This window comes from Jaculus jaculus, chromosome 4, assembly GCF_020740685.1.
Source record: "Jaculus jaculus isolate mJacJac1 chromosome 4, mJacJac1.mat.Y.cur, whole genome shotgun sequence".
Classification (NCBI taxonomy): Eukaryota; Metazoa; Chordata; class Mammalia; order Rodentia; family Dipodidae; genus Jaculus; species Jaculus jaculus.
Window position 1 is genome coordinate 160,270,775 of NC_059105.1, and position 26,949 is coordinate 160,297,723.

The 26,949-nt window shown below is 48.5% G+C and overlaps 2 protein-coding genes across 4 annotated transcripts in view; one reads left to right on the forward strand and one right to left on the reverse strand.

Annotated features, from left to right (window-relative positions):
- LOC123460275 overlaps positions 1-23,595 on the reverse strand; it is a 56,303-nt gene extending 32,708 nt beyond the window's left edge. The window contains exon 1 of the mRNA XM_045148415.1: positions 23,329-23,595. Coding sequence (XP_045004350.1) covers positions 23,329-23,595 — 267 coding nt within the window. The remainder of the gene's footprint in view (positions 1-23,328) is intronic.
- Ildr1 (immunoglobulin like domain containing receptor 1) overlaps positions 1-26,949 on the forward strand; it is a 47,202-nt gene that overhangs the window by 15,772 nt on the left and 4,481 nt on the right. Inside the window, exons 2-7 of one of the 3 annotated variants that reach the window (XM_045147777.1) lie at positions 6,090-6,260; positions 8,478-8,627; positions 14,538-14,657; positions 14,892-15,038; positions 22,925-23,056; positions 23,273-24,111. In XM_045147777.1, coding sequence (XP_045003712.1) covers positions 6,090-6,260; positions 8,478-8,627; positions 14,538-14,657; positions 14,892-15,038; positions 22,925-23,056; positions 23,273-24,111 — 1,559 coding nt within the window. The remainder of the gene's footprint in view (positions 1-6,089; positions 6,261-8,477; positions 8,628-14,537; positions 14,658-14,891; positions 15,039-22,924; positions 23,057-23,272; positions 24,112-26,949) is intronic. The other 2 variants (XM_045147778.1, XM_045147779.1) reach the window with 2 other exon arrangements.

Sequence of the window (26,949 nt, forward strand, 5' to 3'; positions counted from 1 at the left end):
CAACCACGGTCCGTCCATGATCAGAAATCTGTTCTGTAGCTACTTCTGCTGTTGTTTTCAGGCTGCTGTGGGTGAAAGTTCCAAGGACTATTTCAGTTCAGTTATCGGGGACGGGGAAAAGCAAACAGAAGAAGACAGTGAAGGGTGGATATAGTAGTCGCTCTTTTCATTGCTCTGACCAAATACCTGGCAGGGTGCAACTTAAAGGAGGAAGGACTTATTTTGGCTCACAGTTTAAGAAGGGATAGAAGCTGAGTGTGGTGGTGCATGCCAGGAGTCCCAGCACTCGAGAGGCAGAGGTAGGAGGATTGCCATCAGCTTGAGGCCACCCTGAGACTACATAGTGAATTACAGGTCAGCAAAACCCTACACCTCATAAAAAAAACTAAACCAGAAAAAAAACAAAGAAGAAGAAGAAGAAGAGGAGGAAGAAGGAGATAGATCCATAGCAGCACAGGCATAAAGCAGTTGGTCACATTGCATCTACTGTCAGGAAGCAGAGAGGGGACAGGAAGTGGTACAATAAAACCTTAGGTTTGTCCCTCTAATGACCCACTTCCTCCAGGAGGGTTCTACCTCCTAAAGGTTCCACAGACTTTCTGAACGGCACCACCAGCTGGAGACCAGGTATTTAAACACATGAGTCTATGGGGGACGTTTCCCATTCAGACCACACCAGTGAGGGAGAAGGAGCAAGGATAAAATGATCATATTGTGGGCTGGAGAGATGGCTTAACGGTTAAGTGCTTGCCTGTGAAGCCTAAGGACCCTGGGTTCCAGGCTCGGTTCCCTAGACCCATGTTAGCCAGATGCACAAGGGGGCGCACGCGTCTGGAGTTCGTTTGCAGAGGCTGGAAGCCCTGGCGTGCCCATTCTCTCTCTCTCCCTCTATCTGTCTTTCTCTCTGTGTCTGTCGCTCTCAAATAAATAAATAAATAATTTTTAAAAAAATGATCATATTGTGAAGTCCTTGATGTAAGGCTTAAAGTGTGGGCCACGTGGCCCTTTCCTTCTTCTCGGCCTGAGTTCTGAGACTTCTGCAGCTGGTGAAGACAGCCGCTCTTTCCCACCAAACCCTCTAATGTGTACCCTGGCAATAATGTTCTTTTTCCATTCACAGTTGAATAAGGAAGTCCTCCATTTTCCTAAGCACACCACTTTCACTTGGTGCTCTTCAGAAAAACCTCCACTCATTAGCCTTGAACTAGAAGTAGACGATAGATTGCAGCTTTACCTTTCGGCCCGTATCACAGCCCTCCACTCAATCATTACCAGCCCTGTCTTAACTACCTCTGCCTCCCTCCTAGATTGCCTCCTTCCAGCTACATCGGTTCCATCCAGGCTCTCTAAATAACATCCCTTTCCTGAAGCAAGAGTTTGTTCATTCCTTTTCTTCCTCCCAGTGAGCCTTAGGTCGAGCTGGAGAGATGGCTTAGTGCTTAAGCGCTCGCCTGTGAAGCCTAAGGACCCCGGTTCAAGGCTCGATTCCCCAGGACCCATGTTAGCCGGATGCACAAGGGGGCGCATGTGTCTGGAGTTCGTTTGCAGTGGCTGGAGGCCCTGGCATGCCAATTCTCAATCTCTCTCTCTCTCTCTCTCTGCCTCTCTCTTTCTCTCTCTGTCGCTCTTAAATAAATAAATAAATAAATAAAAGTTAAAAAATCATACAAATACAATTTAAGAAAGAAAAAAAGAAAGCTTAGGTCGGGCTGGAGAGATGGCTTAGCAGCACTTGCTTGTGAAGCCTACGGACCCTGGTTCAAGGCTTGATTCCCCAGTACCCACGTTAGCCAGATGCACAAGGGGGTGCATGCATCTGGAGTTACGTCCATTCTCTCTCTCTCTCTCTCTCTCTCTCTCTGCCACTTTGTCTCTCTGTCCATCACTTTCAAATAAATAAAAAATAAACCATAAAAAGAAAACTACCAAAAAAAAAAAAAAAAAAGAAAAGAAAGCTTACATCATAAGCTTTTGAGGCCTAAGGCAGAAGGTGAGGTAGGACCCACCGTCATGTGGCTCTAGCTGTTAAGATACGCCCACCCACCTAGTTTGCTCAGTGAGAAGCTGAACCAGTCAAAAGGTAAGTGGCTCCACTTAGGAACTCTTCTGGGGCAAAACTCAGCTTGCATCCCTTTTTCTGGCTTTCATAGTGACAGAAAAGGAAGGAAGCAGAAGAGTGACTTCTCTCGCTGCATCCCTGCAGAGACCTGATGAAGTCAGTACAGGCTGAGGCTCACTTACCCAAAGTGCTTGGGACCCGAAGAGTTTCAAATCGAGTTTCTCAAATTTTGGCATACTTGCAGAGGCTCTACCAGTTAAACACCTCTAGCCTGTGAAATGTGAAACTTGAGGCAGCCTAAAATCAGAAATGTTTTGAGTGTCGTATTGGCACTAAAAAAAAGTTGCAGGTTTTAGAGCATTTCAGATTTTGGGTTGTTCAGATTAAGGATGCCCAGTCTGTAGTATTACCAGTATTCCCACGAAGAGACAGCAAATAGCTTGTCTAGTGTTCAAGCAAATGAAAAGGGGATATTGGAGCCTGGTTGTGCTAGCAATGTAATTCAGTGATAGATTGCTTGCCTCAGGTGAGCAGGGTATGCTGGGTTTGATCCTCAACAACTGCGAAGGGAAAAACAGAACTTTCTTTTTTTTTTTTTTTTTTTTTCCAAGGGAGGATCTCACTCTAGCTCAGGCTGACCTGGAATTCACTATGGAGTCTCAGGGTGGCCCCGAACTCACGGCGATCCTCCTACCTCTGCCTCCCAAGTGCTGGGATTAAAAGTGTGCGCCACCATGCCCAGCGGAAAACAGAACTTTGAAAACTATGTATTACATGAATGAAAGCTGAAACCTGTTGTAGGTATCTCAGTCCAAAGTCTGTTGATTTTATTTTTTTTAGACTCTAGTTCACACTAGTGGTTTTCAAAGTATGGTTCCCCAGAGCAATAACATTTAACTTGTCCTGGAACTTTATTCCTGCCTTTCCCTTTTCTCTTTCTTCCTTATTCTGCTAGAAATTTCAGTTCTCAGACCTCGCCTGAGTCCTGCTGAATCAGAACCTCCTGGCATAAGGCCCGATGGTCTGGCCTGTCACAGATCCTCCTAGTGACACATTGCTTGCCTGTCTGTTGTAAGACTTCCTCCCTACTGCTACTGTGGAAGCATGCCAACATGCCAGTTAAGCTTACACTCATGCCACACATGGTACCATCAGTGTTACTGTTCTCCTCACAAGGACACCTGGAGCTTTAAGTATGCCTAAGCACTGTATAGAGTTCTAAGAGCAAGGTTTTTTTTTTTTTCTTTTCAAAACAAAATTTTTTATTAACAACTTCCATGATTATAAAAATTATCCCATGGGCCAGACATGGTGTCGCACGCCTTTAATCCCAGCACTCGGGAGGCAGAGGTAGGACGATTGCCGTGAGTTCGAGGCCACCCTGAGACTCCAAAGGGAATTCCAGGTCAGCCTGGGCTGGAGCGAGACCCTACCTGGAAAAAAAAAAAGTCCCATGGTAATGCCCTCCTTCGCCCCACTTTCCCCTTGGAAACTCCATTCTTCATCATATCCCCTCCTAAGAGCAAGTTTCACAAAAGAAAGAAAAACCCTTAATTTCTTCATTTTTTTAATGTGCTTTTTTGTTTGTTTGTTTAATTTCTCTGTGCTTGTGTTAGCTGCCTGTGTAGCCAAATGTCCACTGGGTACTAATGCTTTTGGCCATGCATCCAGTGAGCATAGAAAAATGGTGTTTGTGTTTGAACAGTGAGAGGCAAACTCAGTCTACACAGTGCCTTCAGTGGACAGCCCATCAGTAAGAAATGGTAATGTGGCTGGGGATTCACTGGAACACATGTCTAGCATGTGCAAGGTCTAGATTCAATTCCCAGCTCCACCAAAACCAATTAAAAACAAAAATAAAGTTAGGAGTTAGTGAAGGGACTCGGTCCATCCCAGCCCCCAGAAGGCTTCACTAAAAATAAGTGAACTGGGGCTGGAGAAATGGCTTAGCAGGGCTTCCAGCCTCTGCAAACGAACTCCAGACGCGTGCGCCCCCTTGTGCATCTGGCTAACATGGGACCTGGGGAACCGAGCCTCGAACCGGGGTCCTTAGGCTTCACAGGCAAGTGCTTAACCGCTAAGCCATCTCTCCAGCCCGCCTCTCTAGTTCTTGACTCAGAGGTACTCAGCCTCCGGCTGGAACTCTATTCTAGATCAGGCACTGTCACTCCACAGTCTTCTCTGGGATCTTCAGATGACCCCTCATCTCAGGCGTCCTGTGAGGCCTAAGGACACAGGTCCAACTCTCTAGGTTCTGCATAAGCCTGACACACAAGGTGGAGCAAGCATGCAAGATCGCACATTCACGCAAAGGTGGCGCACATATCTGGAGTTTGATTGCAGTGGCTGAAGGCCCTGGAGTACTAATTCCCTCTCTCTCACTCTCTCTCTCACGTGCTTTCTCTCTCTCTCATGCTCTCGCTTTCACATTAAAAAAAAAAAAAAATTACAAGGAGCTGGGCATGGTGGCACACACCTTTAATCACAGCACTCGGGAGGCTGAGGTAGGAGGATCACCATGAGTTCGAGGCTACTCTGAGACTACATAGTGAATTCCAGGTCAGCCTGGGCTAGAGTGAGACAAAACAAAATACAACAAACACACAAAAATAAATTACAAAGACTGGAGAGATGGCTTAGTGATTAAGGTGTTTGCTTGCACAGCCAAAGGACCTAGGTTCAAATCCCCGGGACCCACATCATCCAGATGTACAAGGTGATGCACGTGTCTGGAGTTTGTTTACAGTGATTGAAGGTCCTGGCATGCCCATTCTCTCTCCTCTCTCTCTCTCCCTTCTTTCTCTCTATCAAATAAATAAAATAAATAAAGTTTTAAAAATAAAAATTTTTTTAAAAAATGAAGGCAAGGACGTTGTGGTACCACAGGGAGGTCCTCCTCTCAGCCTTGCTGCCAGCGAGGACGCCTGAGATGAGGGGTCATCTGAAGATCCCAGAGAAGACTGTGGAGTGACAGTGCCTGATCTAGAATAGAGTTCCAGCCGGAGGCTGAGTACCTCTGAGTCAAGAACTAGAGAGGCGGGCTGGAGAGATGGCTTAGTGGTTAAGCACTTGCCTGTGAAGCCTAAGGACCCCGGTTCGAGGCTCCGTTCCCCAGGTCCCACGTTAGCCAGATGCACAAGGGGGCGCACGCGTCTGGAGTTCGTTTGCAGAGGCTGGAAGCCCTGGCGCGCCCATTCTCTCTCTCTCTCACTCTATCTGTCTTTCTCTCTGTGTCTGTCGCTCTCAAATAAATAAATAATTAATTATATAAAAAAAAAAAAGAACTAGAGAGGCGTCTTAAACCCAGTGTGGGGAACATGGTCCAGAGTGGCTGGAACCTGCGTGAGGTGGGGTAAAAGAGCGATAAGGAAGCAGGGAAAGGCATGGTCACTCAGCGGGCCTCAGAGACCCGGCGATGGACTTTGAACTTCAGGGAATTGGGGAAATCCACTTTATTTATTTATTTTATTTATTTATTTATTTATTTATTTGAGAGCGACAGACACAGAGAGAAAGACAGACAGAGGGAGAGAGAGAGACTGGGCGTGCCAGGGCTTCCAGCCTCTGCAAACGAACTCCAGACGCGGGCGCCCCCTTGTGCATCTGGCTAACGTGGGTCCTGGGGAATCGAGCCCCGAACCGGGGTCCTTAGGCTTCACAGGCAAGCGCTTAAGCGCTAAGCCATCTCTCCAGCCCGGGGAAATGCACTTTAATGAAGAAGGGACAGGGCAAAGCAAGATCACTCCACTGTAGATAATAGCCATCGAGTTTTCTTTTATTGTTGTTCAGCGTATTGGGTGTATGTTTCTCGGGCGTGTTAACGGGCTGTGTTCTGGGAAGTTATACTCACTCCTGTCTTTCCTGTCCCTCCCCCGGTGTGCCAAGGACCCTGTCTACCCAGCAAGAGCTCCAGCTGGCCTGAGCTTCCAGGCAGAGGCAGGCAGTGTGCCGTAGCTCATTTGCATGGCTTTTATTACCCCAGGAACCAAAGTGGGTCACCTTCAGCATTGTCTGCTGCTCTTGCCCTCAGGGTGCCTGTCCTTGCTGGTCACCGTCCAGGACACGGAGCGCTATGTGACCCTGTTTGCCTCTGTCACCCTCAAATGTGATTACACCACCTCTGCTCAGCTCCAGGACGTGGTGGTGACGTGGCGCTTCAAGTCCTTCTGCAAGGACCCCATCTTTGACTACTTCTCTGCCTGTGAGTACCCCCCAATTCTTGTTCTGCATAGGGCACCTCTGTGGGTACTGTCATTAGGGTCTAGGAATCGGTGCAGATCCCAGACCCTCAGAATGAGAAGTCGCAACAGCACAGTCCGTTCATTTTATAAACAAACAGCCCATGTTTAAAAAAAAAATTATTCGCTAGATGTGGTGGCACATGCCTTTCATCCCAGCACTCGGGAGGCAGAGGTAGGAGGATCGCCATGAGTTCAAGGCCACCCTGAGACTACATAGTGAATTCCAGGTCAGCCTGGGCTATACTGAAACCCTACCTCGAAAAACCAAAATAAATTTATTCAAGGTCACATGCTAGTTAATGTTTTGTGTGTGTGTGTGTGTGTGTGTGTGTGTGTGTGTGTAAACCCCCACATTGTTCTAGAACTATTTAAGGCAGCTCAGGCATAAAGCAAAAGGCAGAGCAAGTCTGTATCCTTGTCCATTCCTGGGTCAAGTCAGCCCTGGGCTAATGGTCCAAACCCTCCTGAGGGTGGGCGACCTGGGTGATCATTTTTCAGGGAAGACTCTCACCCACTCCCACATTCCCAGGCCCCGCCAGCCTTCCTGGAGGAAAGTCGTTCCGGGGCTGACTGAGCGGAAATGTCGCGGAAGAGCTGTTTGCCTGCACGTGGTCCTTTAGCCCAGGGCATCTCAGTTCTGTACTGCTTCTCTTCTCTTAAGCCACTTCCCACCTCTCAGTGACAAAGCGACAACTGCCCTGCTCGCTCGTGTCAGCTGCCATTCCTGCCCTCCCCCCAGAAACAGAGGCACCCCGATCCCCGCGGTCAGTCTGTAGCCATTTAGAAATGTGGAAAGTGGAGACGCGCTCTCTACTCCCCGGGGAGGAAGGAAGTGAGCATTCACGCACACTCGCACAGCTGTTCTTCTCATTGCCCTGGGGCCAGCGTCCCCCAGTAGGATTGGCAGAAGCTCAGAAACCCATCACTGAGCCTGACGTTGTTCCCAGAGTAAATCTCCTACATTGAGACATTATTTCTTATGGGTTATTTATTTATTTATTATTTATTATTATTATTTTTTTTATTTTTCAAGCTAGGGTCTCACTCTAGCCCAGGCTGACCTGGAATTCACTATGTAGTCCCGGGGTGGCCTCGAACTCACGGCCCATCGTCCTACCTCTGCCTCCCAAGTGCTGGGATTAAAGTCGTGTGCCACCACGCCCGGCTCTTCCTATGGGTTATTTTTTTTTAATTATTTTAGAAGTTTATTTGCAAGAGAGAGAGAGACAGATTGGGCATGCCAGGGCCTTCAGCCACTGCAAACGAACTCCAGACACATGTGCCTCCTTGTGCGTCTGGCTTACCTGAGTTCTGAGGAATTGAACCTGGGTCCTTTGGCTTCACAGACAAGCGCCCTAACCACTAAACCATCTCTCCAGCCCCTTTTTAATTATTTTTATTTATTTATTTGAGAGAGAGAATGGGCATGCCAGGGCCTCCAGCCACTACAAACGAACTTCAGACACATGTACCACCTTGTGCATCTGGCCTGTGTGGGTCTTTGGGAATTAAACCTGGGTACTATGGCTTTGTAGGCAAACAATCTTAACCACTAAGCCATCTCTCCAAGCCCCTATGGGTTATTTTTTTTAAACATTTTATTTATCTATTCTGTTTATTTATTTGAGACAGAGAGAAGAGGAGAGAGAGTGAGAATGGGCACTCCAGGGCCTCCAGCCACTGCAAACGAACTCCAGATGCATGAGCCACCATGTGCATCTGGCTTACGTAGGGCCTGGAGAGTCAAACCTGGGCTCTTAGGCTTCGCAGGCATGTGCATTAACCGCTAAGCCATCTCTCCAGCTCCCTATGGGTTATTTTTCAAAGCCCAGGTTAAAGGGGGAAGGAAGGAGATTAGTGGAGTAGGCAGTGGACGCCAGGAGGTTTAGTGACTCAGAAGCTCTGTATTGTAAGGGCAGGTGGGTGAACCCCATCAGAGGAAAGCTGGTGGGTGAGCTTTGTGAATGAAACAAGGGAATTTAAGAAGAGAGGTGACGGCCTTTCAGGGGCTCTGAAGTCTTATTGCCGAAAACGAGGTTCCTGGGATCACCTGCCTTCAGTTTGCGTCATCTGGGAGCTTATTGGGAATCGGAAGTTCACCCCCCCGCCCAATTCCCATCCTTCAGAATCCTTTTGAGCATCACCATCACTGACTGTGACCTTGACCTGTCTCCCAGCGTACCAGGCAGCTCTATCCCTGGGCCAGGACCCCTCCAATGACTGCAATGACAACCAGAGGGAAGTTCGCATCGTGGCCCAGCGGCGGGGGCAGAACGAGCCAGTGCTGGGGGTGGATTACCGGCAGCGAAAGATCACCATCCAGAACCGTGAGTGTGGGGGCGGCTGGTGTAGGGGAGAGGTGGCAGGAGGAGGGGGGGGAACCAGGGTGGGGGAGGCCAGACAGGCCCAGCAGGCTGAGTCAGCGTGGGATTTCCCATTTGCTTCTGCTGCCTGACGATGTACTGGGTCACTGTGTTTGAGGAAAGTGCCAGATTCCTAGAATGGGCTGCGTTGTCTGAAGACACTTCCCTGGAACTTGCTCTTGTGGACCCGAGGATGTTCCTCAGCCTTGCCTAAAGGTCAGGGTGTGAGTGGGTTCTGTGGCCTTCCTGAGATCCAGTGCTGAGATGTGGATCTGGTCCTTCTCGGCTTGGTACAAATACCTCTCAGGGCCTACCCAAAATGACAGGTTCCTGAGTTCCCTTCTGGCCACTCCTGGTGCCCATACCAAAGGAAACAGCAGCTTGGAGCTCAGTGGGCACTTTGAGACCACTGTCCTCCATTGACAGAGGATCAGCACTGGCTTTGGAATACAGAGCCCACAGCGAGGCTCAGAGCGCTTCTACTCACAAGTACCACAAGCATCAGGTCAGCCAACCTCCCTGCCTCATGTTTCCTCCTCTGAGAAATGGGTACAATGTCTATTTGTCCCCTCTGGAAGTTAATGGAATAGCAAATGTAATGTCTGGGAGCTTGGTGATCACAGCTCTGGACCTATATCCAGATTTGGGTGTGGTGACCATTCTATGCCCACAGGGAATGGGCACTGGGACACACAAGCCCCTTCAAGTTCTTCCAGCCTCCATTTCTATAAGATGGGACTTAACGTGGTACCCATCTCCCAGAGAATTGTGAGCCAGTGTGTGAAAAATCGCTTAGCAAACGCAGTGAGCCTCTGTCATCCAGTCCGAGGTTTCTTTATAGTTTCTGAAGGATGAAAGTCCCCATGGGTGATAGGTTCTGCTCCTCTGCGTTTAGCTGATTTTGAAAAGCACCTTTCACTACCTCTTATTTCCAACCACCTTTGGGTCAAACTCTGTCTTGTTCTCACTCCTACAGAAAAGCATTATTTCCCCTTGGGGTTTATTTTTTTTATTTTTATTTTTTATTTTTTATTTTTTTTTTACTTCCAGGCTCATTGTGACTTTCTGGAACCCTTGTTTTCTCACACATTCCTGTCTGCATTTATGCCATTTGAGATGACCCAGCCAAATCTAGTCATGGGTTCATCCAAACCACTTGCATATCTAAACACCCTCAGGCTGACATCCTGTAATGCCTCACGGTGGCTCCAACGAAAGCTGGGACGCACTTCGTCAGGCACCTTCATTATTTTTCCAAGTTGAAAGATGAGCTTGTTCATGGGCATGGTGGTGGTGGTGGTTCGGAAAAAACCACAGTCAGGAGAACGACAGCAAGGGTGATGTAACAGAAGGAAGCAAGTCAGAGTTTGCCGCCGGTGTTGCGTGACCTCGCGTGTCTGTTTCGTTTCCTCAATAAATACTTCTTGACAGATAGATCATGAAGACTTACAGATATGCCCACTGGCTGAACAAGAGCAAGTCTGTCCGCTGAGGTCTTTAGTCCACGGGTGCTTTGTGAGAGTGAGGCCCCCTGGGAAGTGGAGGCCACTTTGTTGCCTCTCCCTGGCTTTAGACCTGCCAGGACAGGAAAGGTCTAGTCCCTCTGGCGTCTCCCTTAGAACCTCACTTAGTGCTTGACCCCTTAGGTTCATGGTGAATATTGGTCAAATCTGCTAAACTTAAATATGCATGTTAATTCTTCATCTATCTTAATATTCTAGAATAGCAGAATATTCACTGCCAACAAAAATTGAAATGATTTTCTTGGGTAAATTGTATTTATTTATTTATTTTATTTTTCAAGGTAGTGTCTCACTCTAGCCCAGGCTGACCTGGAATTCACTCTGTCGTCTCAGGGTGGCCTCGAACTCATGGCGATCCTCCTACCTCTGCCTCCCGAGTGCTTGGATTAAAGGCGTGCGCCACCACGCCTGGCCTTAATTTGTATTCTTGACATCCTGGCATTTCATCTGTAGTAATGTCATGGCCGGAGTGTGTATGTAAGAGGCATGGATCATAGGTAGAGACAGGAGGCCAGGAGGGAGCAGAGAAAAGAGAAAGCCATCCTTTTATTTATATGTATCTTTTTCAAGGTAGGGTCTCACTCTAGCACAGGCTGACCTGGAACTCGGTCTCAGGGTGTCCTCGAACTCACTTTGATCCTCCTACCTGTGCCTCCCGAGTGCTGGGATTAAAGGCATGCACCACCATGCCCAGCTCATTCATATACATACATACATACATACATACATACATACATACACACACACACACACACACACACACACACACACACACACACACATACATATAACAACCCACTCTGATGAGAACTAACTGGGATGCTGTAAGAATGACTTTAAGTTCTTCTCAGGTTAGCATTCCCAAATGACCTGGCTACTGTTCTAAGCCCTGCCTCTTAAAGGGTCCAACAGCTCCTTCCTAAGAAGTCCACGCCGAGGACCAGGCTTCCTTACATTGAAATTCGGGGGTCTAAACTCAAACCACATCCAGAGCAATGCCCCGGGAGTGGAGCAAAGAGATGAAGCAGAAAAAAAGAATGTTCACAAGCTGTGACACTCTTCTGATATTCTGTCCATCAGAGCTGAGTCACTTGTCTGTCCACCTTCATTTAAAAAGAGGACAGGGGGCTGGAGACATGGCTTAGCAGTTAAGGCACTTGCCTGCAAAACCAAATGACCCAATTTCAATTCCCTAGGACACATGGAAGTCAAATGCACAAGGTGGCACATGTGTCTGGAGTTCATTTGCAGTGGCTGGAGGCCCTGACACATACCATTCTCTCTGTCTCATAAATACATAAATAAATATCTAAAGAGAGGATAGGAAATATGGTCTTTATACTGGATAGCGCCTATCTTAGACCATTTTCTGCTACTATAACAAAATGGGTGAGAATGGGTAATTTATAATAAGCAGAACTATAATGGCTGTGGTTCTAGAGGCTGATAAGTCCAGACAGGGACTGATTGCTGGAGAGAGAGCAAGAGGATACCGAATGCATCCTTTTAAAATGGATTTTTAAAAATTTTTTGTTTATTTTTATTTATTTATTTGAGAGCAACAGAGATTGAAAGAGGGGGAGAGAGAGAGAGAGAGAGAGAGATTGAGAGAATGGCTGTGCCAGGGCCTCCAGCCACTGCAATGAACTCCAGACACATGCGCCCCCTTGTGCATCTGGCTAACGTGGGTCCTGGGGAATCGAGCCTTGAACCAGGGGTCCTCAGGCTTCACAGGCAAGCGCTTAACCACTAAGCCATCTCTCCAGCCCTTAAAATGGATTTTTTTAAAAATTTATTTATTTGAGAGCAACAGACACAGAGAGAAAGACAGATAGAGGGAGAAAGAGAGAATGGGTGCGCCAGGGCTTCCAGCCTCTGCAAACGAACTCCAGACGCGTGCGCCCCCTTGTGCATCTGGCTAACATGGGACCTGGGGAACCGAGCCTCGAACCGGGGGCCTTAGGCTTCACAGGCAAGCGCTTAACCACTAAGCCATCTCTCCAGCCCTTAAAATGGATTTTTAAAGCTTTTTTATTGACAGTTTTTACGTGTATAAATCGTCTATTCTGATCATAAGCCCCTCTCATTACCTTCTTGTCCCGGCCCGTCCTTCTTCCACTGAACTCGCCCCTCTTCTATTTTGATGCTCCCCCACCCTGTGTGTGTGTGTGTGTGTGTGTGTGTGTGTGTGTCCCTGAGTTGAGTTAGGGCTGCCCGCACGAGCCTGGGTGGAGGGTTACTTACCAGAGCACATGCAGTTACCAACGGCAGCTCCAGCGGAGAAAGTTTCTCTCACAGCAGCTATTAACTGCCAATAACTCCTGCGGGAGGGACGGTGGGGGCCCCATGTCCTCCTCCATCATCCACGACAGAATGTTGATGGGCCCATGTGGTGCAGGTCTGTGATGATCGTAGCTGTGAGGTCCTGAGTGGAGCTGCGATGCCATGTCTGGAAGACAGCATTCCAGAGCATTCCTCCCCATCCTTGGGCTCTCACATTCTTTGTGCTCCCTTTTCCACAATGTTTCCTGAGCCTTGAAGGGAGTGAAATAAAATGTCCCATTTAGTGCTGAGCATTCCAAACTCATTCATTCCTTTTTTTTTTTTGGCACTGTAATTTTGTAATTAAGATAATCATTGAAGCACTTGGGAGGCAGAGGTAGAAGGATCACCATGAGTTCAAGGCCACCCTGAGACTACAGAGTGAATTCCAGGTCAGCCTGGACTAGAGTGAGACCCTACCTCAACCCCCCCCCGCCAAAAAATAATAATAATCGTTGGGCTGGAGAGATGGCTTAGCAGTTAAGGCACTTGCCTACAAAGCCTAAGGACCCAGGTTCAGTTCCCCAGGACCCATGCAAGCCAGATGCACAAGGTGGTGCATGCACCTGGAATTCATTTGCAGTGGCTGGAAGCCCTGGTATACCCATTCTCTCTATCTGCCTCTTTCTCTCTCAAATAAATAAAATATATTAAAAACGGAATACACTGCATTGTCAAAATTTTCAACTCTGTTTTTACACATTAAAAAAAAAATTTTTTTGAGGCAACCCCAACAAACTGGCCTTTTTTTTATGTGACAGAGAGAGGGGAGGGTGAGTGAGTAGAATTGGTATGCCAGGGCCTCTAGCCACTGTAATTGAACTCCAGAGGCTTGCACCGCCTAGTATGCATGTGCAACTTTGTGCAATTGCATCACCTTGCGTGTCTGGCTTACGTGGGACCTGGAGAACAGAACATGAGTCCTTAGGCGTGGCAGGAAAGCACCTTAACCTCTAAGCTATCTCTCCAGCCCTGTTTTTACAAATATTTTTTTTTAATTTTTTTTTGGTTCATTTTTTATTTATTTATTTGAGAGCGACAGACACAGAGAGAAAGACAGATAGAGGGAGAGAGAGAGAATGGGCGCGCCAGGGCTTCCAGCCTCTGCAAATGAACCCCAGACGCGTGCGCCCCCTTGTGCTTCTGGCTAACGTGGGACCTGGGGAACCGAGCCTCGAACCGGGGTCCTTAGGCTTCACAGGCAAGCGCTTAACCGCTAAGCCATCTCTCCAGCCCTACAAATATTTTAATAAAGGTTTTTCTGCCAAGTTGACTGTAGAAAGCTTGTTTTAGATGGATCTCAAATTAGTTGAAACAACACAAATACTAGAAATATAATTCAACCCAAACTCATTCTTTTTAAAGGTACCAGTCCTTCCCAGGAGGATGGAGCCTTCATGGCTCAGCCTGCCCTTTGCTGATACAATAATAACTAAAATTCAGCATGTTTTTATTTATTATTTTAGAGAGAGAGAGAGAATTGGTGCTCCAGGGCCTCAGTCACTGAAATCAAACTCCAGACGTGTGCACCACCTAGTGGGCATGTGCAACCTTGCGCTCGCCTCAGCTTTGTGTGTCTGGCTTATGTGGAATTTAGACAGTCAAACATGGGTCCTTAGGCTTTGTAGGCAAACTCCTTAACCACTAAGCCATCTCTCCGGCCCTCAGCATGAGTTTTTAAGGAGACAGACATTCAAACCATAGCAGCTACATACATAGCAACAATTCCATGATCCTGGGAGAAGGGGACAATATCACTTGGGAGATGGATGGGAATGCCTGCCACATCTCCATCTGAGGTTGTGGTGGGACAGTGTGTCCAGAGTCCTTATAGATTGCGCAGTGCAGAGGGACTCAGTGCCATCATTATGCTGTTTGGAGACAGAAGAGGGCCTGGGGCTTTTTGCTCACCCCCCACAGGCCCTCTTAGGATGTGGAAGAATAACTCTAGCGTCTTGAAGCTGCCATGAGGGAGAGACCAACGCCCTGGCCTCTGCCAACTGGAACCTTTTCCCTCCTTCCTGCGCAGGAGCTGACCTTGTGATTAATGAAGTGATGTGGTGGGACCATGGAGTCTACTACTGCACCATTGAGGCTCCAGGGGACACATCAGGAGACCCAGATAAGGAGGTGAAGCTCATTGTCCTACGTAAGTGATCCTGGAGTTTTCTACCGGGCTCCCACACGCCTTTTGCATGCAGGAATACAACCCCAGCACAACCAGAACTGACCAGGCCTGTGTTACTATCTTGGGACTATGAACCCCTGAGGTTCCCTTACCAGAGATAAATGTTTTCACCAGGGTGTTGTTCAAAGTTCACCTGCAGCCCACCCCCTGGAAGACTTGGCTCACCCCTGCCTGACTCTTCCCTCCCTGCTATAGACTGGCTGACGGTCATCTTCATCCTCATGGGAGCTCTCCTGCTGCTGCTGCTGATTGGAGTGTGTTGGTGTCAATGCTGTCCTCAGTACTGTTGCTGCTACATCCGCTGTCCCTGCTGTCCCACCCATTGCTGCTGTCCCGAGCAAGGTGAGAGGTCACAGACCAGCAATAGGAGAAGGTCAGAGGGTCCTAGCACCCAGTAACCCCCCCCGCCCCAAAGAAGATGGGGTTGCCGCGTCCAGATTAAAAGCCCTGGGCTCTTCTACTTTCTCCTCCATGCCCCCTCTCCCCACTGTGCCAGGCCTGAAAACGTTAGCTCTCGTCCCATGAAACGATGCCCAGGAAAGCCACCGAGCCACAAGGAAGGTGGCTGAGAACAGGATTTCTGCCTGTCCATCTTCCAGGCTGTCTGAAGCCTCTCGGATAGAGCTCTGCCTCCTGACCTTTTTCCTCAGCAACCCCGACTTACCTCGGCCACAGTCCTCGTTCCTAACACTGGTGTGTGTTTGGACGTAAGGTGGCTGGAGGGAGTGGTCTGAATGAAGCAGTGAGAGAGAAGGCCACTTGTAAAGGGGAAAAAAAAAAAAACAAAATAGCCCTCAACATTGCTGACACCAGATGTGTGTCCAGCCACCGTTCTCTAGTACACACCAGTTGGATTCTGGGAGATGTGTGTCAGCAACCAGAGACAAAGGCAGAATATAAACAAAATGTTCTATAATATATGTCATATAGTATATATATCTATTATAAATATATACTATTTTATTTACGATTTATTTATTTATTTATTTATTTATTTATTTTGGTTTTTCGAGGTAGGGTCTCACTGTAGCCCAGGCTGACCTGGAATTCACTATGGAGTCTCAGGGTGGTCTCGAACTCACAGCAATCCTCCTACCTCTGCCTCCCAGGTGCTGGGATTAAAGGCATGCGCCACCATGCCTGGCTTTATTTACTATTTATTTGTAAGCATGGAGGAAGAGAAAGATAGAGGCAGAGAAAATGAATGAATGAATGAGTGCCCCAGGGCCTCTTACCACAGCAATGAACTCCAGATGCGTGTACCGCTTTGTAAACTCGGCTTTACCTGGGTACTGGGGAATCAAACCAGGTCAGCCAGGCTTTGCAGGCAAGTGCCTTTAACCCACTGAGACCTCGTATCTATTTCTTATTCCAAATGATGTCTTATTCTCCCCTGACTTCCGACACTGTCTGCCTGGAGGCAGCAACAGACCCTGCGGTGGGATGGGGTCAGTTCTGTAAGGCTGTCCCATGTCACAAGTAGCAGATTGTCACCTAATCTTCTGACCACGTGGCTATAGGTTGGTGGGAACGGGGAAGGGTCCTGCAACTCTCTCCTTGGGTTCTAAAAGTCAAGAGAAACACTTGGCTTACATTTTTTCTCTTTTTTTCTTTTTCAACAAGTGGATATTTTAAGGGACACAGATGAAATGCTAAGTGAGAAGTTATAAGTGGAAAGGGATGTGGCACTCCCAATCCCTCTGTAGCACCTCCCCATTCAGGAGCTCTCTGAATCCAGTCTTTTTATTTACTATTTATTTATTTTATCTGTGAGGGAAGGAGGAGAGAGAGCATGAGACTGTGTGTGTGTGTATATGGGCGTGCCAGGGCCTCATACTACTTGCTGCAAATGAGCTCAAGATATATGTGCTATGGGCTGGAGAGATGGCTTAGCGGTTAAGCGCTTGCCTGTGAAGCCTAAGGACCCCAGTTCGAGGCTCGATTCCCCAGGACCCACGTTAGCCAGATGCACAAGGGGGAGCACATGTCTGGAGTTTGTTTGCAGTAGCTGGAGGCTCTGGCGTGCCCATTCTCTCTCTCTCTCTCTTAAAAAAGAAAAAAGATATACATGCTATTTTGTGCATGTGGCTGTACCGTGGGTATTGGGGGATTGAACCTAGGTCAGCAGGCTTTGCAAGCAAGCACTTTTAATCACCAAGCCATCTCCCCAGCCCATGAATCCAGTCCTTTGAACGCAGGCTTCACGACATGGGCACAATCACTGGTGTTGGTGAGCAACTCAATTTTCAGCCCCTTTCCTCTCCCAAGAGGTCTGGGAGTGAAGCTCAGAGTTCCAGTGTCTTGACCTTTCTGGTGGCCTGTCCTCATTCTGATGCCGTCTAGGGACCCTGGCCTCCAGCCATCTGTTAGCACCAGAAGACACTGTCATCACTTTGGAGATTCCAAGAATTTTAGGAGCCATGTCAAGAACCAGGGAAGCAGCCAAATATATATATATGTTTTATTAAAATGTCACATCACTTCTTTTTTTTTTAATTTTTATTTATTTATTTATTTGAGAGCGACAGACACAGAGAGAAAGACAGGTAGAGGGAGAGAGAGAGAATGGGCGCGCCAGGGCTTCCAGCCTCTGCAAACGAACTCCAGACGCGTGCGCCCCCTTGTGCATCTGGCTAACGTGGGACCTGGGGAACCAAGCCTCGAACTGGGGTCCTTAGGCTTCACAGGCAAGCGCTCAACCGCTAAGCCATCTCTCCAGCCCAAAAATGTCACATCACTTCTTGGAGAAGAGTTGGAAAGACTAGACCAGAAGAGAAAGGTATTAGAACAGTGATTCTCAAACTGGAGTTTGTGTTAGAATTATGTGGAGGGCTTGGTCAAAATTAACTGCTGCCCCTACCTTCACAGTTTCAGACTCAGTGGGTCTGGGGGAATGTGTGTTTCTCAGACATTCATGGGTGATGTGAGGCTGCTGGTATGGACTCTCCATTTCCCCTTGTGTTAGGGGAAGGTGATGGGGAACTGAAGCTCTCGTTCTTAATGTGAGCTTTCTTTGGACTGAAATCTGATCCTTTAAAACAAAACCATAGGGTCCAGTGTGGTGGTGCACGCCTTTAATCCCAGCACTCAGGAGGCAGAGGTAGGAACATTGAAGTGAGTTCAAAGCCAGCCTGAGTGAGTACCAGGTAAGCCTGGGCTAAAATGATACCCTACCAAAAAAAGAAAAGAAAAGAAACTATAGAAGGCTGGGGAAATGGCTTGGTGATTAAAACATGAACGGGGCAAGCATAAGGAGAGAGGAGCTCCAATGCACAGATGCCTAGTGGGTCCAGCAGCCGATTGTCGCCCAATTCTTGGGAGGTTGAAACAGGAGATCTCTGAGCCAAGCTGCCACTAGCTTCATTTGGGAGCTCTGGGCTCAAGTGAGAGAGACCCGACCTCAGTAAATAGAGGACAGTGGTCAAGGAAGACCCCCAACTTCAACCTCTGACTTTTCTATATGCAAGCACACACACACACACACACATATACACACACACGTGCACTGTAAGCATACAAACACACAAACATACCCATGCATACCACACACACACACACACCAAAAAGAAAACAGAGGGCTGGAGGGATGGCTTGGCGGTTAAGCGCTTGCCTGTGAAGCCTAAGGACCCCGGTTCGAGGCTCAATTCCCCAGGTCCCACGTTAGCCAGATGCACAAGGGGGCGCACGCATCTGGAGTTCGTTTGCAGTGGCTGGAAGCCCTGGCGCGCCCATTCTCTCTCTCTTGTCTCCCTATCTGCCTCTTTCTCTGTCTGTCACTATCAAATAAATAAAAATAAAACAAAACAAAACAATAAAAAAAGAAAACAGAACTATGCCATGCTCTAGAACTTTTGGATGAAGAGTATATAGTGAAAGCAAAAGAATGGCTTCATTTATTTATTTATTTATGGTTGCTCTTGTCGCTTGATTTAAATAAAACCTTCCTTTCCCAGTGATACAAATGAAGTATGATGTTGTAGAAAAATTTGAGAAATTCCGGAAAATGGAGGCTAATCCAGTTACTCCGAACCAACCACTCTTGTCTTTGTGGTCCATTTGAAAGAAGGAAAAACTTGCGGAATTGCCCTTAAAGATAGAAACCTGAGGGCTGGAGAGATGGTTTAATGGTTAAGCGCTTGCCTGTGAAGCCTGAGGACCCCGGTTTGAGGCTTGATTCCCCAGGACCCACATAAGCCAGATGCACAAGGGAGCCCATGTGGCTGGAGTTTGTTTGAAGTGACTGGAGGCCCTGGTATGCCCATTCTCTCTCTTTCTCTCTCCCTATCTATCTATCTGTCTGTCTGTCTGTCTGTCTGTCTGTCTGTCTGTCTGTCTCTATCTCTACCTGCCTCTTTCTCTGTCTGCTGCTCTCAAATAAATAACCGACAACAAAAAAAGATAGAAACCTGACCTAATCTCTAGTGTCAAGGGCAGCACTGTGAGTCTGGTTTCAGGCCTGTGTCCCAAGGTTACCATCATACAGGAAGAGAGGAATGACTCTTGGGGATGCATGTGTGCTGTGTGCGCCCTTTGTATCTGTCTCCTCGTGCTCAACAACTGTAGAAGGCAGATGCATTACATTCATTCAGCAGGCCTGGGGACCAGAGGTCAGGGGAGTCAGGTAGTCATGGCAGCAGTGTTTAAGTCCGGGCACCCCTGGTAAGTGAGTATGTCCCATGGAGGAACTGCCACAGCTTATAAGAACTCTGGGATTGGCTGAAATAATCTGTAGTCGCTAGAGAGAGAGAGAAAAAAAAACAGCAGAGGAGTCATTATGGAGCCACGAGGCTTCTGACCTTTCAGCACCCTTCAGGGGAGAAGACATGGAGAAATCACTGTTGCTGGAATAGGTGAGATGAGGAAGCCTTCTCGGGGTGTCTTTCTAGAATCCCTAGGTCCACAGGACACACACGCACACGCACACGCACACGCAGCTAGAAAGACTAGGGTAAAGCTAGCCTAGGTGATGGATGCATGCAGCCAGTGAGCTGAAAAGAGTAAAGTTTGTCCAAAGAATTGGTAAAATGAAGAAAAGCAGCTCAAGCCGGGCGTGGTGGCGCACGCCTTTAATCCCAGCACTCGGAGGCAGAGGTAGGAGGATCGCCGTGAGTTCGAGGCCACCCTGAGACTCCATAGTGAATTCCAGGTCAGCCTGGGCTACAGTGAGACCCTACCTCGAAAAACAAAAAAAAATAAATAAATTAAAAAAAAAAAAAAAGAAAAGCAGCTCATCAGTGAAAACCCTCAGACTTGGACGGATGGGATCCCATGCCAACACTTCTGGCAGATTTGGTAACAAAAAAGAATTGCACCAAAGGACAGGTTTTTTTCTTTGTTTCTTTGTTTCTTTTTAAAGCTCTCTGATTAGGGGCAAGATGGATTTCTGGTTATTTTAAGACTGAGCTTACCCTAAGCATTTTTAAAAAATTATTTTAGAGATAGAGGGGGAGGGATAGAGGGAGAGAGAAAATTGACGTACCAGGGCCTCAGCCACTGAAATCGAACTCCAGGCGTTTGCGCCACCTAGTGGGCATGTGTGACCTTGCGCTTGCCTCACCTTTGTGCATCTGGCTTACGTGGGATCTGGAGATTCGAACATGGGCCCTTAAGCTTTGCAACCAAGCACCCTAACTGCTAAGCCATCTCTCCAGCTCCATTAAGGATGTTTATAAGCAAAAAACCAAAAGGGAATAAAGTGAAGCCTCACCTAAGAAGTGAGGTGATCACTGATAAGTAGTGGGCATGACACCAAGCCCATCAAGAAAGAACTAGCCTTCAAAAAAGGAGGGCAGGCAGCCTGACCTCTGAGAGAGAAGTCACTGCGTGTGAAGCATGGTTAATGTGCAAGGGAGAAGGCTGAGGAAGTTCAGGCCAACCTGTCTTGATTTCTGCAAATAAAAAGACCAGGACTAAGGATGTAGTTAAAGTGGTAGAGCCCTGCTCTAGCATGAATGAGGCCTTGTTCAAACTGAGGTACAATAAATAAATGTGCTAGATGCAGAAGGGGCCCTCTTGAGGGAGGTCCAAGAGTCTTGAACTTACCTCACTAAAGGCTATCTCCCCATCTTGCCCCTCCTTCTCACAGGAGTTAACAGGGCCTTAACACAGCAAAAGTGACAGCAGATTTTAGTAACTCTTGCTAATTCACTTACTCTTAATGAACCAGCTCATAGGACTTTCAGGTTTAGAAAGGTTTAGAAATCGAATCTGAGGTGGTGGTGTCCTTTCCCATGAGAAACATGGAGAAACTGCTCTCATCTCTGAGTTTACTGGCCCCTTCCTTCCTGGAGAGCCATTAGGATACCCTGCAGTAACCACAGGCCACACACTGAGAACGTGTCTGTCCATCACTGGGGACAGTGAGGCCTGGAGCGACACAGACCGTGGCTCTGAACTCCCTTGCCCTTAACAACGATGATGTCATCAGCCAAAAGTTCATGGGCAGGGGAAGACCCGAGCTGTGAGGAGTGTTTTACTGCTGCGGTGGGTGGAGAAGGGAAAGTGTGTTTAATTTAAAAAAAAAAAAAGGTCCCTTCAGGAAAACCCTTTCAGGAGAAGGGCTATTCCAAATCAGTTGTTTGATTGAAGCTGGGAAGCATCCTGCTGGTTGGTTTCCCAAGGCTAAAATGGCAAGAGTTCAGAGGGGTACAGCATTCCCAGAGCTCCTGGGGGATATGGCTAAGGTGGGGGGCAGGGGAGTGCAGGGTCAGTGAAAACAGACAGACAGACAAGGATGTCAAAGAACAAGCACTTACGATTGGAGATTCGGATGTCCCCCGTAGACTTGTGTGTTCTGAAGGCTTGGTTCCCCAGTTGGTGGCAGTTTGAGAGGAGGTAGGTGTTATTGGAAGCAGGGCCCTAGGGCTGTCATGGCCAGCTTCCCTTTGCCAGAGCTCAGCTCGCTCTCCTGCTGCTGTCTTCCACGTGCTGTGGCAAAGGTGATGTCAGCGCCGTATGCTCAGGGGACCAGAATAAGACAGAGAGGTGTGATGCTGAAGAGGGCTTCGAAAGCCGGGCGTGGTGGCACACACCTTTAATCCCAGCACTCGGCAGGCAGAGGTAGGAGGATCGCCGTGAGTTCGAGGCCACCCTGAGACTCCATAATGAATTCCAGGTCAGCCTGGGCTAGAGTGAGACCCTACCTCAAAAAACCAAAAGAAAAACAAATAAAAATAAAAATAAAAAGAGTGCTTCGAGCTAGAACACCGGCCCTGGGTGGGAGAAAAGTCAATAGCAGGAAGGCAGGGCAACATGAAAAGCTGAAGTGGGCTCCAAGCGCATGCTCTCATATATCTGCCTACGTACTTTACATGGGACAGAGTGGAGCTGACCCGGAAAGGGGGTGGGCTGAGGAAATATTTTTATTTATTTATTTGCAAGCAGAGAAAGACAGAAAGGAGAGACACAGACAGAGAGAATGGGTACGCCAGGGCCTCCAGCCACTGTAAATGAACTCCAGATACATGCGTCGCTTTGGGCATCTGGCTTTACGTGGGTGCTGGGGAATTGAACTCAGGTCATTAGGCTTTGCAGGCAAGCACCTTGACTGCTAAGCCATCTCGCCAACCTTTTCTGGGGGGTGGGGGATTTTCTGAAGAGAGTCTCACTCTAAACCAGGCTGACCTGGGATTCACTATGTGGTCTCAGGTTGGCCTTGAACTCACAGTGATCCTCCTGCCTTGGCCTCTCAAGTGCTGGAATTAAAGGTGTGTGCCACCAAAACTTAAGGAAATATTTTTGAGGCTAGTAAGTTAAAGTTTCTTTTTAATTAAAAAAAAAAAATTTTTTTTTGAGAGAGAGAGACAAGGAAAGCAGATAAAGAGAGAATGGATGTGCCAGGGCTGTCAGCCACTGTAAACAAACACCAGATGCCTGCACCACTTTGTGCATCTGGCTTATGTGGGTCCTGGGGAATCGAACGTAGGTCCGTTGGCTTTGCAGGCAAGTGCCTTAACCACTAAGCCATCTCTCCAGGCCAAGCTCAAGTTTTAAGAGTATAATTTCCTGGGGTGTGAGCATTGTAGTCTTATTTATAGGGAACTTTTTTATTCTCACCAGCATGTCAGAGACAGAGTTGAGTCACTGTTTCCTTACCACATATTCCCATGCAAGACAGTTAATGGACTTGGAGGAGAGAGGCTGGCCTGGTGGCAAACCTGTTAGGTGAAATGGGAGGTGTGCGGCTCGCCCTGGCTCAGGGTCTGCATTTTTTCCTTCTTCCCCTGCAGCCCTGGCCCGCCACCGCTACCTGAAGGAGGCTCAGGCCCTAGGTCCTCAGATGGTGGACAAACCCCTGTTCTGGGGGGCGGACAGGAGCTCACAGGTTTCATCTTTTGCAATGAACCCACTGCTTCAGCAAGGTAAACCTTGCCAGATCCCGGGGAGGAGGAGGGCAGGATCTGTCACCATACAGGACCTATGTGACCAGCAAGGGCCCAGGGAGGGTTGGCTGTCAGTGACTGAGGATGTGGAGGGAGAAGAGCTGAGCTGAGAAACAGGACATTTTGATGACCTGTTTCCCAGGAGCATGTCTGGGCTCAGCTGTTCTGCATGTCCTTATCCTTGTTTCCATTCAGGTTCGTCCTTCGGGTCCAGCCTTCCACAAATGCCATTGACTCAGGCAGCTGCTCACCCTCCCGTAGCCAACGGCGTTCTGGAATATTTGGAGAAAGAGCTTCGAAACCTCAACCCAGCCCAGCCTCTGCCCCACGACCTCAAAGCCCGGTCGGGCCATCCGTGCAGCGTGCTGTCCTCCCTGGGCTCCGAGGTGATAGAACGCAGGGTCATCCACCTGCCCCCGCTGATCAGAGACCCAGGGTCGTCCAGGGCCAGCGACTCCTCCCAACAGCGGTGGTCCTCCAGAGCCTGGGATGTGAGCCAGGGCAGGAGGCAGCGCCATCCCTCCAATCTCCCCCTGGATTTCCAGAACCGGGGCCCTAGACCCCGGTCCCCGGGGAGAAGGGAGCTGGACCCACGGTGGAGAGGGAGGCACCACAGCTCTAGGCCCCATGGGTCTCCCACGCCCTGGTCAGACTGGGACAGCCTCAGCGAAGGCCCCTCATCCAGTGAGTCCAGAGGGCGCCCCAGCCGCCCAGCTCCCCAGAGCCACCACGGGCACCATGGTCAGGGGCACCATGGTCAGAGGCCCCGCAGGCCTGGCCCCAGGGATCCCCCTGCCCAGAGGCAGGGCAGAGGCCGGCCTCGCAGCTACTCCCCTCCGCTGCCCTCTGGCCCAAGCTCCTGGAGCTCCGAGGACGAGAATGAGAAGCTACCCAGAGGCTGGGAGGTGCCCAGGCGGGGACATCGCCATTCACACTCCCCGAGCTGGCCAGAGGAAAAGCCACCCAGCTACTGCTCCCTGGATGTCACTTCAGGCAAGAATGGCAGGAAAAAAGGGAATGTGGAGAGGCGCTCGGTGAGCCTGGAGCATCTGGTTGCCTAAGGGGATAAAAGGGCTTGGGCAGAGGTCCCTCGGCCAGCAGACCTGGTCACAGCTGATGGGCCTGGTTTTGCACAAACTTGCCCACACATACACCGTGACACCATCTTTTCTTGGAGCTCAGGGGCCTGGTGAATGTCAGAAGCTTAGCAGGCTGGGTGTGTGCAAAAGGACTTGTCATGTCACTGTCACTCGGGGGCAGGGGGTCCTTACAGGCCTGGGTTCAGGTGGACTTCTGCTGTACGCAGGCACAGAATGCTGATGTCCTGGTGGTAAGGACCTGAATGCAGTCCTTCTGGCTGGCTCAAGGCCTTATCTCCTGTCCTAGCTGCATTTTGTTGTGGTGGTGGTTTTTACTTTCCAACCTTATTTTCATACCCCAAATTCAAACAGGCAGGATCTGGGTTGTTAAGTCAACACACAGCCATGTGGTATGTGAAGGTGAGGTACTCTCTGATGCCCCTGAAAAGGATCATCAAACTGATTTAAGCAACTATAACAAACAAACAAACAAACAAACAAAATCAACAACTGGGGCTGGAGAGAGGGCTCAGCAGGTAAAGGTACTTGTTTGCAAAACCTGAGAGCCTGGGTTCTAGTCCCCAGGACCCACGTAAAGCCAGATGCACAAAGTGGTGCATGCGTCTGGAGTTTATTCACAGGGGCAAGAGGCCCTGGTGTGCCTTTCTCTCTCTCGTCTCCCTTTCTGTCCCTCTCTCTCTCTCTCTCTTTCTTTCCCTCTCTCTCTCTCTCTCTCTCTCTCCTTATAAATAAACAGAACTGTAGGATTCTGTGAGCAGGCACGGTGTCAGTCATAGCTTAGCAGCATGAAAGTGGAACACAGAAGGACGTGGACTTAGCAGGTACCTCTGCCTTTCTTCTTTGTTAAAGACATGACTCTTAAACTGGGCGTGGTGGCTCATGGCTTTAATCCTAGCATTCTGGAGAGTGAGGAGGCCAACGCAGGACTATCATGAGTTCAAGGCCAGCCTGAACTAAATAGTTTAAGGTCAGCCTGATCCATCCTATGAGACCCTTCCTCAAAAAAAAAAAAAAAAAAGATTTAGTAGGGTATGGTGACATATGCCTTTAGTCTCAGCACTCAGGAGGCTGAGGTAGATGGATCACCATGAGTTCAAGGTCAATCTGGCGCTACAGATAAGTTTCAACCTGAGACCCTGCCTCAAAAAAAAAAAAAAAAGGGCTGGAGAGATGGCTTAGCGGTTAAGTTCTTGCCTGTGAAGACTAAGGACCCCGGTTCAAGGCTCGGTTCCCCAGGTCCCACGTTAGCCAGATGCACAAGGGGGCACACGCATCTGGAGTTCGTTTGCAGAGGCTGGAAGCCCTGGCGCGCCCATTCTCTCTCTCTCCCTCTATCTGTCTTTCTCTCTGTGTCTGTCGCTCTCAAATAAATAAATAAATAAATTTTAAAAAAAATTTTTAAAAAGAAGAAAAAGAAAGAAAGAAATAAAAAATGTGAGTTAACAAATCATTTTATAATTAATCTACCCAATGACAATGTTCCTTTCATGTTGTTACATTGTGCAAGAGTTTCACCATGGCTCCGAAATAACACAGAGCCAATTTATAAGCTACTCATGAACGTCTTTTCTCTAGTTGATCAGAGACTTTTCTTCATTTGCATCTCTTGACACAGTCAGATCAGAGGCCTGAAGGAGGCTCTGAGGGAGGAGGTCTGGGGGCGGGGGGGGGGGGGCACGCTGTAAGAATTGTAGTCTCATGGGCCTTGAAGGGTACGCTGTCATGTGAAAGCATGTGCTCCGTGAGTATTTTGAAAACTAAAACCAGGCGCACAGCTGGTGTGTTCCAGGGTGCCTGCCCTTTCCAGGACATGCCTTGAGAGCGCTCCTGAGGACCCGCAGGAGTTCTGATGTCATCAGTGGCAATTGTGTCACTTGCTCACAGTTGTCCTGCGGGGGGCAGAGGTCAACCACAGTGTGCAGAGCTGCCCCTGGCCAAGGGTACTGAGCTGTGGATGTGAGCACGTGTCATTTAGTGGCCACAGCAGCCCTATACTATGAGGCCCTGGGACATGAAGATTCAACTTGGTAACAGCTCAGGGTACACAGCCCTTTGACTGTCCCAGCAGAGGCAGAGTATTGCTCTCATCTAGCAGGGCATGGTGGCTTATGCCACAATCCCAGCGCTTGGAGAAGCTGACGTAGCAGGATTGTGGCCCCGGGCTACAAAATGAGTTCCAGATCAGCCTGGGCTGTAGTTGAGATCCTGCCTCAGAATAAAGAAATGAATAACAAGAGAGGGCTGGAGAGATGGCTTAGCAGTTAAGGTACTTGCCTGCGAAGCCTAAAGACTCAGGTTCAATTCTCCAGGCCCCACGTAAGCCAGATGCACATGGTGGCGCATGAGTCTGGAGTTCATTCGCAGAGGTTAGAGGCTCTGGTATGCCCATTTTCTCTTTCTTTCTCTCCCTCTGTCTGCCTCAAATAATTTAAAAAGAAAGAAAAGAATAGAGGGAGGGAGAGAAAGAAAGGAGAAGCCGGGTGCGGTGGTGCATGCTGTTAATCTCAACACTTGGGAGGCAGAGGTAGGAGGATCACCGTGGAGGCCACCTTGAGACTACATAGTGAATTCTAAGGTCAGCCTGGGCTAGAGTGAGACCCTACCTTGAAAAAACAGAAAACAAAACAAAAACACAAATAAAGAAGGGAGGGAGAGAGAGAGAGAGGAAGAAATAGCTTGGTTGTCCTGTCAATGAGTAATACACTAGAGAATTTAGTTCGTGTATAAACTCAGTCCTCCGGTTCTCCATGTTTTCATTAACAACATTACATT